This window comes from Puma concolor, chromosome D3, assembly GCF_028749965.1.
Source record: "Puma concolor isolate L17-30 chromosome D3, mPumCon1.1.hap2, whole genome shotgun sequence".
NCBI lineage: Eukaryota > Metazoa > Chordata > Mammalia > Carnivora > Felidae > Puma > Puma concolor.
The window spans coordinates 31,323,109-31,335,714 of record NC_141678.1 but is presented as its reverse complement, the minus strand read 5'-3'; the positions used below and the strand labels follow the sequence as shown (position 1 = coordinate 31,335,714).

At 45.4% G+C, this 12,606-nt stretch overlaps 1 protein-coding gene across 6 annotated transcripts in view; it reads left to right on the top strand.

Moving 5' to 3' along the window:
• The window catches only part of LDLRAD4 (low density lipoprotein receptor class A domain containing 4), a 252,513-nt gene that overhangs the window by 220,154 nt on the left and 19,753 nt on the right, over window positions 1-12,606 (top strand). For 4 of the 6 annotated variants that reach the window (XM_086682395.1, XM_025931101.2, XM_086682396.1 and 1 more), the window contains one exon: window positions 9,992-10,146. In XM_086682395.1, the coding sequence (XP_086538521.1) occupies window positions 9,992-10,146 (155 nt within the window). Of the gene's footprint in view, window positions 1-51; window positions 186-9,991; window positions 10,147-12,606 lie in introns of those variants that run through there. The other 2 variants (XM_025931103.2, XM_025931102.2) reach the window with 2 other exon arrangements.

The following is a 12,606-nucleotide window of genomic DNA, read 5'->3' as shown; positions in this document are numbered from 1 at the left end:
GCAGCTCTGAGCTGCCTAAAGAGGAGATTGCCTGAAGCTGAAGGGATGCTTTGAACTGGGGGTGGGGGGGGGGGACTGCGTCACAGTTGGACTCCCCCTGGCAGAGGACTCGAGTATGTCCAGTGACCACCTGAACAACAGCACACTGAAGGAGGCCCCGTTTAAAGACCTGTTCTTGAAAAAAGGTACACTTTCAGAGGCCAGCTGTGGATGATGCCTGCTCTCTGGGGTTTGTGGTGGTTGTTCCTGAAGTTTGGTCTGAGGACAGAGTTGAGAAGAGTAGAAACTCTTTCTCAAGAAGTTTGTATTTCCTTAAGAACGGTCTATCAGCTCTGAGAACGCTTCAGGGCTTGACTCTGTAGGAAGATGTATTTTAGGCTTTTTCATCTTCTTTCTCTTCTGTGATCAGTTTGTTCCTGTTGGAGATGCTATACATAAATACACAGGTTTGTTGCTTTGGAGTTTTATTTTTTAAAATGTTCTGTACATAAGACTAACTCCTCCCCACCCCACCCCCAGAAATGCTATTACTTATCACTAGACTCATGGGTACTTTTTTTCACCCTGAGTCATTGAAAACAGCATTTGACAGAAAAGATGTATTTCTCAAGATGTGGGTGGTTTACTGGGTTGTTTCTCAGGTCACCAGTCTACTAACAGTAGACCTTAGGAAAGCAAACTGTGACTCTGAGAGGGAGACTGTGAGAGACAGACAGACTACTAGCTAGGGAGCATTCAGGAGTCACTGCTGTAAAATGTGAAGAAATGGTTACTTGTGCAGCTGTATATTTTTTTCTGATACATTTTCCTAAATTAATAATGTGGCGGTGGAATGGGGGTGGATTTTAAATGAATCCTATAGAGAGAATTATGGGTTTATGTATGTATTTTTTTCCATTTATAACACAGCAGAGGGATAGACTTCTAAAAGGTTTGTAATTGCTCTTACTCCTCTGCTATGTTTTCAGAAAATCCTGTCAATCATCTTTGATTGGAACATAGTTAGCTAGATTTCTTTCTGAAGAGATCGTGAGACTCTAGATTCTAAAATGCATGATGAAAAGTTGTATTGGATGAATGCTTGGACCTTAGTGGATTAAGAAGATGTTATTCTAGCAGCTGGATGGACTCGCAGTGTCTGCATTCTAGGGATTTGGTAGTCAGTCTAATGATTGCTCACTGATACTTGCCTGCCAGTGTCATCAAAGGCACCTGGCCACGGGCTAGAGTCAGGCAGATGTGGGCCACACCTTGCCCTCAGAGCTCCCCATGCCATTTGACTACACTGTGCTTTCACCTCTCCTCCTACAGAACATAGGTATCATTTCCTACATTTATATCCTGCAAAACATTTTATGTAAATATATTAATATAAATAGGATTCTGTAAACAGGTAACTTATAGCAACCATGAGGTTCTTTTTCCAGTGACTGTTTACACTGCCTAGAATCGTAATAATTGGATAATTTTTATGAGATATGAAAACCTTTGGTAAAACTTCATCACTGAAGTCATTAGTGTTTGGTGGAATTCTGTGCTAGACATTGTTAAAAGCAGATTAGCCAATTGGGACCCTTCCTTCCAGGGATTTCTTTAGCATTTTATCTAAAATGAACACTGACTTTGTGCCAGTCATGTGATGTGCTACCTACTGAAGATACTAGAAAAGATCAAGATACTATCTCAGAGCTTACTCCAGAAAATGGGCTCTATAAGTGATAAGTGCTATGACAGAGTGCAGCTGCATGCTAGGGAGCCCCCCAAGGGTAGTAAGCCTGTCATCAAGTGGTTAGGAAAGAGCTTCTTAAGGAAGATAAAGCTGGGGGGGGGGGTGTGACAGACACCAATTTGGGGTATTTCTATGGGGTTGTTCTTCTCCCTTTCTTTTGTTCTACTTGTTATGGGGTAGACTGGAGTAGCCAACCCACCAGGGAAAAGAAAATTCAAAATATATAAGATAATAATCATTACGATTATAGCTCTTACTGTTTTACCTTCTGAACTTCAAACTGTGAAGTTATTCATATAACACAGGCTGAATTTCCCCCCCTTCGACCATGGTGTTTAATGAGTGTGAATTTTCATTCAGCCATTAAAGTCTCCAAGAGTATTTTTAAACTAACAGTTCACAAACTTGAGGCAATTATGGTCCATGTAGATTCCAATTCCTGCCCCCACCTGTCTTCCTGCCCCCACGTCCCTGTCTCTGTAGGATTGGGGAAAGAATTTACCAGCCTTTAGGAACATTCAGCACTTTAAAAGTGTCACAGAGCCATAAATAAAGAGCAAGGCACCCCCCACCGGGGCTGTCATCTCACCACACCCACTCTGCCCTGGAAAAGCAGATACTTGGTCGCTGTGCCTGAGCCATGGTGGGGACCTAGGAAAGCTCACTGGGAGAGAGGGGCTGCCCGGACTAAGTCTCTGTGGCAGCTAACCAGGGTCTCAGTGCTGCCAATAGATTGTAGCACTTGGGGGAACGAAGTGGAGTGCTGCCATTGGTTAGGTGGCAGCGGAGCCATTTGTGGTGGCATGCAGGGATTTGTGGAAAGCATTCAGCCCTTACAGTGATGTCACAATATTCTGCATGGCACCCAAGGTATTTCCTTAGTGGGGTGAAAGGAGAGGGTTGATGAGAGGCACAGACTTTGCCCCCAACCCCCCATTTATAGGGTCTGTAAGGCATAAATCACACATCTGGAGCTTTAAACATTTAGAAAATAGGACTTCTGTGAAGTTGATATATTAATCAAGGAAAGACTACATGGAAGATGGTGTTAGCCATCCCACAAATAGAAATAAGTGTTATATTAGGAACCTAAGGTGGTAGAACCACGCTTTCCCAGAGTTCTTTAAAAATAGTACAGATGCTCATGCTTCTAGTATGAGTCAGTTCAGCTCCTCGTTGAACCAGGGAATAGACCCACAGGCCTCACACAATTTTCTCTGTTCCTATAATTCTCCACTGCAGAGCTTGGAGTTTCTTAGGGATAGTTCTATAAAAGTAGAGAGATGTAATCATCACCATCATCACTGTCGCTGTTATAGTAATAAAGTAAGGTGCTATGATGCCTTCCTGTAAGTTGTAGGCTGAATGTATTATAACATTTCTTGTGTTTGGATTGCAATGACTCATCCATTATAACCTTATGAACTAGAACCCCCATGAAAGGAGGGGGGAGTGTAAAAATTTGACTTTGGCCTAAAATTCTTTCCTTGCATGTATTGCTTTTTGGCATTGCTCTGTTGATGTCAGTATCTATTGGAATCAAGAAAAACTGACCAAGTGGGCTGTGTTCAGAGTCCATATTGGGCACATGAAATTTTAGAAACGCTAAAGTATCCTATTATTTTCTCAGGACTCTACTATTTCTATAGTTTTTTTTTTAATCTTTCTGTTTTTAATAGTTCTTCCAGAATTCATTCTCTCCTTAGCCTCTCCTTCCCACCCCATTCCCAAAACCAAAATCACAAGCATTTTTCCTTTGTTTGTACCCCAAGTTCTGTGCACCAATGCACATTGCCTCTCCCCCACCACAAGAAAACAGACAACATCTTGTAAGGCCAGATGTGGGCAGACCAGGGTGAGGGAGGTGAGGCAGCAAGGCCCCAGTGTAGTATAAGGTCTCAGCTGGCATCTGCCTCACTTCTATGCACAGACTGTTGTTCCTAGGCACAGGGCTGGATGCCACCTTGATTCAGAAAGCAGTAATGTGCATGCATCTGTCTGAAGAATATGCCTCTCAGGGCCTGTTTAAATTGTCTCCTATGGGGTGGGTAGTAGGCCTCACCATACCTTCTGCTGCTCTGTATCTATACCCTTTGCACCCTGGGTCTCCCAAGCTTGGAGCACGTTGAGGAGGAATCAGTGATGTGTAAGACAGGAGGGTGTGTGTGTGCACGTGTGTGTGTGCGCATGCATGTGTGGGAAAACATGTGGCCAGGAACTGCTACCTTGAAGGGATGGTGGTTTCAGCAGGAAGTGAAGAGTGCTCAGCCTGCCTGAGCCCTGACTGTGCAGTACAGGAAATTGCTGGGTAAGGTCCCCAGAAGTCCCAAAAAGGTCTGTGGTTGAGATCTGGAGTGCAGATGTCTTAAAAATGGACACCTTGAAGAACAGGTGTGCTGAATTTCACCCGATACTTGCATTCAGAAGTGAGAGGTTTTGTTTTGTTTTATTTTGTTAATATAAAGCTTCTTTTACTTGTCCTGTGAGTTATTTTCTTGAGGAGGTGTAATATCAGGCCCTTGGCAACAGAGCCACATCCGGGTACTGCAAAATACTGTGCGGGCCCAGCTGCCTCTGAGCAATCTCCATGCAGGAGTGAAGGGTTCAGGAGTGGCAAAGGAAGAGACAGGAATCACCTATCACTGTTATTACACAATGTATGCAGAGAGAGGAGGGGGACTGGGTTTCCCATCTACCATCCAAGCTGTGATATCCTATAGTGGTGTGGTCTTTACTTAATTTGCCTTTTATGATGCATTTTTAGTAGAATTTTTCCTGTTTAAAGTAGAAGAGGGTGTGGGAAGACAAGTATCAGGCAAAGGTGCTCACATACCCCCTTGTGAGCTCGAAGGGGGGAGTCTTGAAAGGAGAAGTTATCAGTAGCAGAGATCTCTGGAATCTGGATGTCTTCATCATACTTGTCCTCAAGAATACTCTCTCTGTTCACTCTAATTTTCATTCTGAGAATTCTCTGGACCCTTTTAGCCCCTTATACTTTCTAGTTGTTAGTGTTTGAGAAAGCAGTCTTTTTTCATTGATGCATTTTGCCCAGAGTTCAAAGTGAAGGTCAGCTGCACATTTGACTGGGGCTGTGCCACTCTGCTGAGGCTCCATCCCCAGGAACTCCACATGCCTCTCTGACTTCAGGGTTTCAAGAAACATGACAGGTGACCCTGGACTGCAAGCAGGGCCAAATCGCTGCTGCTGTGCTTACTATTGCTCCTGTGTCTGATTAGTACTTGGTTGTTAGGATGGTGGCCTTTGGGACCTGGGCCAGTCTCTGCAGGAAGAGCTGCCTCTCATGCTGGCCCAGGTGCTGTAGTAGCTGAGGCTCTGATTGGGCTTCTGTCACCCAGATTGGCCACTGGGCTACACTGCTGGGCTGCTTGCCTTAGTGAGTGGCACCCAGGGTGTGCCAGCCTGTGCTCTTGCCCCAGGTGAGTTCTGCATTATTCGGATGCCTGTGAACCCCTAGGGTCTCTGTGTGTACTTTGCTCCATAGATGCACCTGCTGTGGCTGTACTTGTGCATGAAAACTCAGGAGAGTGGCCCAGGAGCTGTTCTGACTACATCGCAAATCCTAGCATCAGGAGTATCTCCAAGAAATCCAGGCCGTTAGTGTTTGTACTAGAGTGCCTGCTGTCAAATCAGTCTAGACCACCAGTTCTCCACGTGTGGCTCAAGAATCTCTGGGGATCCCTGAGACCCCACTCCCCAGTGGTCAGTAAGACCACATCTCCTTCATATACCTCAACCAGAACCAACATATCCCAACAGATTGAAGGTGAAGCAGGGAGAAGAATCCAGCTATCTTCTATTAAGACATATAAGAGGGGAGTCTAAGTGGCTTAGTCCGTTAAGTGTCCAACTTCAGCTCAGGTCATGATCCCACGGTTCATGGGTTCGAGCCCCACATCGGGCTCTGTGCTAATAGCCCAGAGCCTGGAGCCTGCTTCAGATTCTGTGTCTCCCTCTTTCTCTCTGCCTCTCCCCAGCTTGTGCTTGTGCTTGTGCTTGTGCTTACTAGCTCTCTCTCTCTCTCTCTCTCTCTCTCTCTCTCTCCTTCTCTCTAAAATAAATAACATTAAAAGAAATTTGAAAAAGTCATATAAGAGATGTGCAGAAGTGTAAAGAAATGCCACCCTTATCAATAAATTTGTCTTGAAAATAGCATATATAGTTGTTATATATTTTAATATATAATGTTTCTTTTTTAATAAATAAATATTTAAAATTTTCAGTATTGAATGTAAATATGGCAAACATCAATAGATGTCATCCATACAAATAAAGCTCTTTGGGGTGTAACCAGTAGCTTTTAAGAGTGTAGAGGGGCGGGGCGCCTGGGTGGCGCAGTCGGTTAAGCGTCCGACTTCAGCCAGGTCATGATCTCGCGGTCCGTGAGTTCGAGCCCCGCGTCAGGCTCTGGGCTGATGGCTCAGAGCCTGGAACCTGTTTCCGATTCTGTGTCTCCCTCTCTCTCTGCCCCTCCCCCGTTCATGCTCTGTCTCTCTCTGTCCCAAAAATAAATAAACGTTGAAAAAAAAATTAAAAAAAAAAAAAAAAGAGTGTAGAGGGGTCCTGAGATGAAAGCACTGGAGAACTGTTGGTATTAAGCAAAGCAGGAGCGTGGGAGGAAGTGCAGCAAGTTTGGACATTTGGTGGGGCGGGAGGGGGGGGCGGTGCTTTCCAGCTGTTGGCACCTTAGCAGGGCCAGGGGAGGGCCCACTATACATAGCATGTTGACAAGAAAGCTGATGAAACACAACCTTAGAGCAGGTAGTCCCCTTTAAAAGAAATATTCCATACACTTTCCACAACTAAGATCTTTCTTATTCATGCTTACGATGAACTCTTTAATGTGCTGTTAGATCAGAAGATCCATGTCCTTCAAAAGATATAAAATGTTCCATGTGCTGTCTCAGACCAAAAGAAATCAAGTCCAGAGCAAACACACATCTAAACATAAAAATGCAATCTATAAAAATCTTAGAAAAAATATTTTTAGAATACTGGAGAAGACCTTCTTAATCAAACAGGAAGCTTGGAAGCCATAAAAGAAAAAGTATTTCATGACATAAAAATTTATATCTTTTATACAGAAGCTCACAGCAAAGTTAGTGACAGACTAGGAGAAAATACTTGCAGCACATGTAACAAAGATTTGTAGTCATAATATGTAAAGACTGCTTACCAGTAAACAAGAGAGTTACAAATAAACTGATATGAACTAACATGATTATGAAAAAGAAATTGCCAATCAGGGAAAGACCTAAAATTACTAGTAAAACAGATTAAAACAAGATATATGTTTTTGTCCATCAGATTCGTGCAGATGAGAAGAGTGAGTATTCAGTGTTGATGGGCATGTGGGGCAAGAGCCTTTTCATGAGGCAGGGTCTCAGTAGCTATCAGCACTTAAAAGGATATGTCCTTGACCCAGAAATTTCAGTTTTAGGAATCTTTCCTGTAGGGATACTTAAAATGTGGGTCAACACTCACATTACACACATACATACACATGCACATACAATCTTTTGGTCACAATAGAAAAAAGCGGGGGGAAACACCTAAATATCTATCACTTGGAAAATATAAATTCCAGTATATCAGTGTTCTGGAATAGATAGCCACCATAAAGAATGAGGTTGGTTTTTATATATTCTTGTTTTAAAATGCCGTGATACATTGGGTGGAAAAAAGCCAGCAATGTATTTGTACAATGATTCCACTCATTAAAAGAAGAAAGCCCTTATTTATTAAGCAAATGCACAGATATACACAATGGGTGAACTGTATGAACCCCAGAATGGCATGGGGTTCAGTGGGGTCAGGGAATCCTGCAGGCCTACAAAGGACTGTTACATTGTACACTATTTCCTTCTGTATTGTTTAAATAATTTAAATTGTTTAAATAAGTCTTCATTATTTTTATAATAAAAATCCTTTTAAAAATCATAGATACACCCCAAGTGCCCATAGAATTATGGAAAATATAATTTGATTGCATTGCTACAGATGGTTATCTACATAGCTTTCTATATTCAGGAAAACATAACCTAGAAAGACGTCCTTCAGGTGAAGAATTAACCCATGAAGACTTTGTACAGGACCCCTCACTGTAATCATCACTTTTCCTATTTTTCCATGTCCATAAAGCAATGAAGCTTTTTTGAGAAAAGAAAACATTTGTCAATTTCAGGGCATGATTTAACCTGATGATCAGCCATTAGGCCTTGGGGTGTGTCCAGAACAATGACAGCAATGCAAGGTGGGGGTGAGGTGGAGAGCGCAGCACCTGGGTCTCACCGACAGCCAGGCTTCTCTGTCAGCCATGCCCATGAGATCCACCCTTTCACTGCCCACTAGGGCTGTACTCAGCAAGCCCACCCGGCCACAGCCACTCAGCACACAGGCATGGCAGTTCGGTTCCCTCATACTCAGCTCTCCATTCTCCAGGGTGCATATTTGGGCCAGCCCCACGATAGGTGCAGGTGCAGTCCAGCCAGGTCCAGCAAGAATGTATGTATATCTTTGTCCCTCGGGTATGTAGAGGCCGAAGGCAGGAGTGGAGGGGTAGTGTCACAGGACAGGACATGGTGGGATCCAGGAACACCCTCCATTTACTCCCATGCCAGTTCTAGCCCTTCTGTTTCCAGAGTATGGATGGTGGGGGCATATAGGTGAGATTTGGGGAGGAGGGTGCTACCCCAGTCCTCTCCTGCATCATCCCAAATGTGAGCCCATACAGTGAGAGATAACACCTCCCCACTGGCTATCAGCCTGGGTCGTGCAGCAAGAGCATGTGTGTGTGTGTGTGTGTGTGTGTGTGTGTGTGTGTGTGTGTATGCATATGCACACATGTGCATATGCATGCTCTGTATGTATGTATATCCATATCTGTGTGTATTCAAACACATGCATACATGTGTGTATATGTGTACATGAATGCAGCATGCCCGTGTGTGTACATGTGTGTTGCTGTGCTCATGCGTATACATGCATGTGTGTATGTGTGGGTGTATGCATGTGTGTGTTACTGGTTCTAGGCAGTAACACAATTGACAGAGCTCTCCCCTTTTTCTTGCTCTTCATTAAACCCCACACCTCCCCACCTCAGAGCAAAGTTGTGTGCTGTCTTCCTCATCTTCAGAGCCTCTCACTCTTTAAGTTGACAGCCCTACACAATCACTTCCTTTGATTGTGTGGGGAGACTCAGAAAGACAGGTGGGCAACATGCAGCAAGGCCGTGCTAGAAAGCAGAAAATGTGTGTTCTAGGGTTGACCTTGAGCAATGGGACTCTGCTTCCTCCCTGCAAAACTGAAGGACTTGAATTGCCCATCTTTAATTGCCAACTCAGTGCGCTGTTTTGCTAGAAGTAATTCCATGGCACTGTACTAGAATGTGAAGTGTGTGCTAATGGCAGTTAGAAAAGGCTTTGTAATGGCAGCGTCAGGAACCTGGTTTCCGACTGCTCATAAAATATGGTGTCTGCAGGGTTAGAGACAGTGGAGATGTGTTTTCTAAATTACCTCCAAAGGCAAAGTAAAGGAGGCAAAGGAGTAAAGGAGGTTGGAGCTTTTTATCAATATATTATCCCTTCAGTATAATGTGTAGATTCTGTGTGGATGTGCTTTGGGAAATGTGACTCAACCATAAAGATAGGGTTAACTTTCCTGGAGAGATTACACTGGAAGGAGCAGCTTCAGTTTTGTGAGACTTTCTTACCTCCCCTGGGTGGCAGGGCCATCTGGCAGGACCAGCAATCAGATGTTGGAGAGGTGACTGCACTCCTGGACCCGCCTGCCCAGGGCAAAGGGGCAGCGTGCAGCGGCCAGCTGGTGATCTGCACACTGGGCTAGATATTCGAGTTCCATGTGTGAATGGGGTCAGTTACAACACAGCCCCTCTAGAGGTCTTGTAGAGCCAACAGAATACGTTTTCCTAAGGCCCTACTCATTATAAAATTTGCAAAGACAAGGTTTGTCTGAGCACCATGCTTGGGCTGAACACCAGAGGCCTACTGGAAAGAGCCTCATGCCTGGGTCTCTCTTTCTTCAAATGTTATTCAACTGTTTGTGCTTGTGTGTGTGTGTGTGTCTGACAATGGTCTTGGGCAGCAGGCCTGGGGAAAAATAGTTTGTCTCTGGGAGGACCAGGTGCTTGCAAGAAGCGCTTGGTGACTGGTGGGTGTGTTGTTTAGAGAACTGGGTGACTGCACAGGGGATATGTCGCTAATATGCCTTCCCTTTCCATCGCAGCGGAACTAGAGTTTGCCCAGATCATCATCATCGTCGTGGTGGTCACGGTGATGGTTGTGGTCATTGTCTGCCTACTGAATCACTACAAAGTCTCTACACGGTCCTTCATCAACCGCCCACATCCAAGCAGGAGGCAGGAGGACGGGCCACAACCGGTAAGTGTGGCCTGAGCCTTTCGGTGCTGCCTAGGCCTCTGTCTCGGGCTCCAAATAGGCTGGGTGCCAGTAAGAGCCCCAAAGCGGGACGGCCTCTTGAACCCACCTGCTATGGTCCGAAGCATTGAAAACTCTATGGAAGGTTCTGATACTTCAAGTAAAGCATGTGCGTCATGAGAATTCTGCTCAGTGAGTCCTCACAAACTAAAGACACCTGTGTAACCACTCAGAAAAGAGATAGGACCAGCCCCCAGGAACACACCCTGGCCGTACTCCTAGGCCTGCCCCCCACAAGGTCAAAACTACCTGCACAGCTGTCTGCACAGATTAGTCTTACCTGCTTCTGAACAATATGTTTAACAATAGAATCATACAGTAGGTGTTCTTTTGTGTTTGGCTTCTTTCACTAAATCACCCATGCTGTTACATGGAGACCTGTTTTGAAAACTGGCCCTGGAGGTGTCCGGTGATCCTTAATACATTTGTGCAGCACTACCTGCATCTGTAAGACGTCACTTGTCTGAGATCAGCAGCATGGCAGGTGTGGGCAAGCTAGAAGTGGCGGGACAGCAGGGGCTCAGGGCCTCCTCAAGTGGATCGGGCTGGGCCGGGCTATGTAAGGGACTCACAGAACAGCCCACAGTAAGGCTCTACAGGTTGTTCTTTTTACAGTTTCTGGCTACTTCTTGCCCTGAGTCACACTCCTCTGGAAAATAAAATACATATTCAGTTAAACCGGTCTGTGATCTGCGCTTAGGAGGCAAAAGGCCACTGGCACTTTTTATTCTGAGCTGCTTTTACAATCTGTGATTCTCGTGGCCTCCAGTGAAAGGCTTGGGACTGTGAGTTTAGACAATTACAAGTTCTTGGTTTTCTGGTGGGCAAAAATGATACTGGATACTCAGCCCCTCAGAGCATGTGTCAGGACCAGGGAGGTCTGGTAACTGGCCTAGGGAGGCCATCATGGGTTCTGACAGGCTACTGGGCTCAGGGCCCCTGGACCCCTCAGGAGGGCAGGGTCATAGTCCATCAGGGCTGCAGAGTTGCTCAGTGACCCATCTGCTCTGCTGTCCTCATGGGAGGAACTGAGGTTTGCTGGGCATTCTGTGTCTGAGGCAGGCAGGGAGAGAGGGAAGGGATGGGACTGCTGTGCACCACCCGTCAGACTCACAGAGATGAGACAGGATGCCATGGGGCTATGGGGAGCAGTCCTGAGAAAGAACCCCTTTCTCTCTCTTGCTTTCCCTTGTCCTCTGCTGTCCTCTTCCTTTGTCTCTCTGGGTCCCCAGTTGGGCCCACTAGCCTCCTCAGGCCCTATTAACATGGCTTTCCTCACAGCATGACAGTTTCCCTGTGGTCCTGGGCCCTTTGTCATCCCAGCAGTCTGGTACCTGAGGGGTCCAGACTCACTGAACGCTGGTGTCCTAATGCCTATAGATTCCCCACTGTTGTATAAGGACAGTTCAGTTACCTAAAGGAGAGAACTAACTCTTCTGAAGTTCTGAGCACAGAATATACACAACTCCCCTGAGTTTAAAGGGAAAGGACAGAGAGAAAATCATACTCACAGCAACAGTTTCAGAACTGCAAAAGGATGAGCCATCACTGCTTTGCCTAAGCCTTAATGCAAAGACTGGAAATGCTGACTCCAGCCTTGGGGGAAAGAGGAAAACTATCCTTATTCATTGTCATCAATAGATAGCTCTCAAGTTTCTATGAAGTACCTGCCATGAATTTACCCAAGTTCCCTGCCTTAGGCTTTCTGTTCCAATGCCTGAGGTATTTGGAGTCACTGCACACAGGGAACTCAGAATGCTTTTCTTATGCCTAGCCTGGGTCCCCACCCACCTCTGTCTTTCCCACATATTTGCTTTGGGGATCATCTTGCTTCTACCTGATTCACCTTGCTTGGTGAAGTGGCTCCTTCTTCCACTCCTCAGTACATATATGGCCATTCCTGCTGTCACTGCCCCCATCCATGTATCCTCAAATTGCCCATGGGTCTGCTCCTCAGACTGGGAGCTCCATGACCCAGTCAGGTGATGGGACAGGTACACACACAATTATACCCTTACCAGCAAAGAGGTTGCAGCAGGATGACAATTTTACAAAGGCAGAAAAGTGAAATTTTAAGTTTGTTTTAATCAGAATGTGTCCTCTGTTTCATTTGGGAATGGCTTTGAGTGGGGCACCTGGGTGGCTCAGTTGGGCATCCAACCCTTGATTTTGGCTCAGGTCATGATCGTCATGGTTCATGGGATCAAGCCTTGCATTGGGCTCTATGCTGGCAGCATGGAGCCTGCTTGGGATTCTTTCTGTCTCTCCTTCTCTCTGCCTCTCTCCCACACTCACGTGCGTGTGCACTCTCTCTTTCAAAATAAATAAATAAACTTTTTTTTTTTTTTTTTTTAAGGGAATGGGTTTGTGTCAAGGCCTCTTCCTGGGGCAGTGGCTCACCTG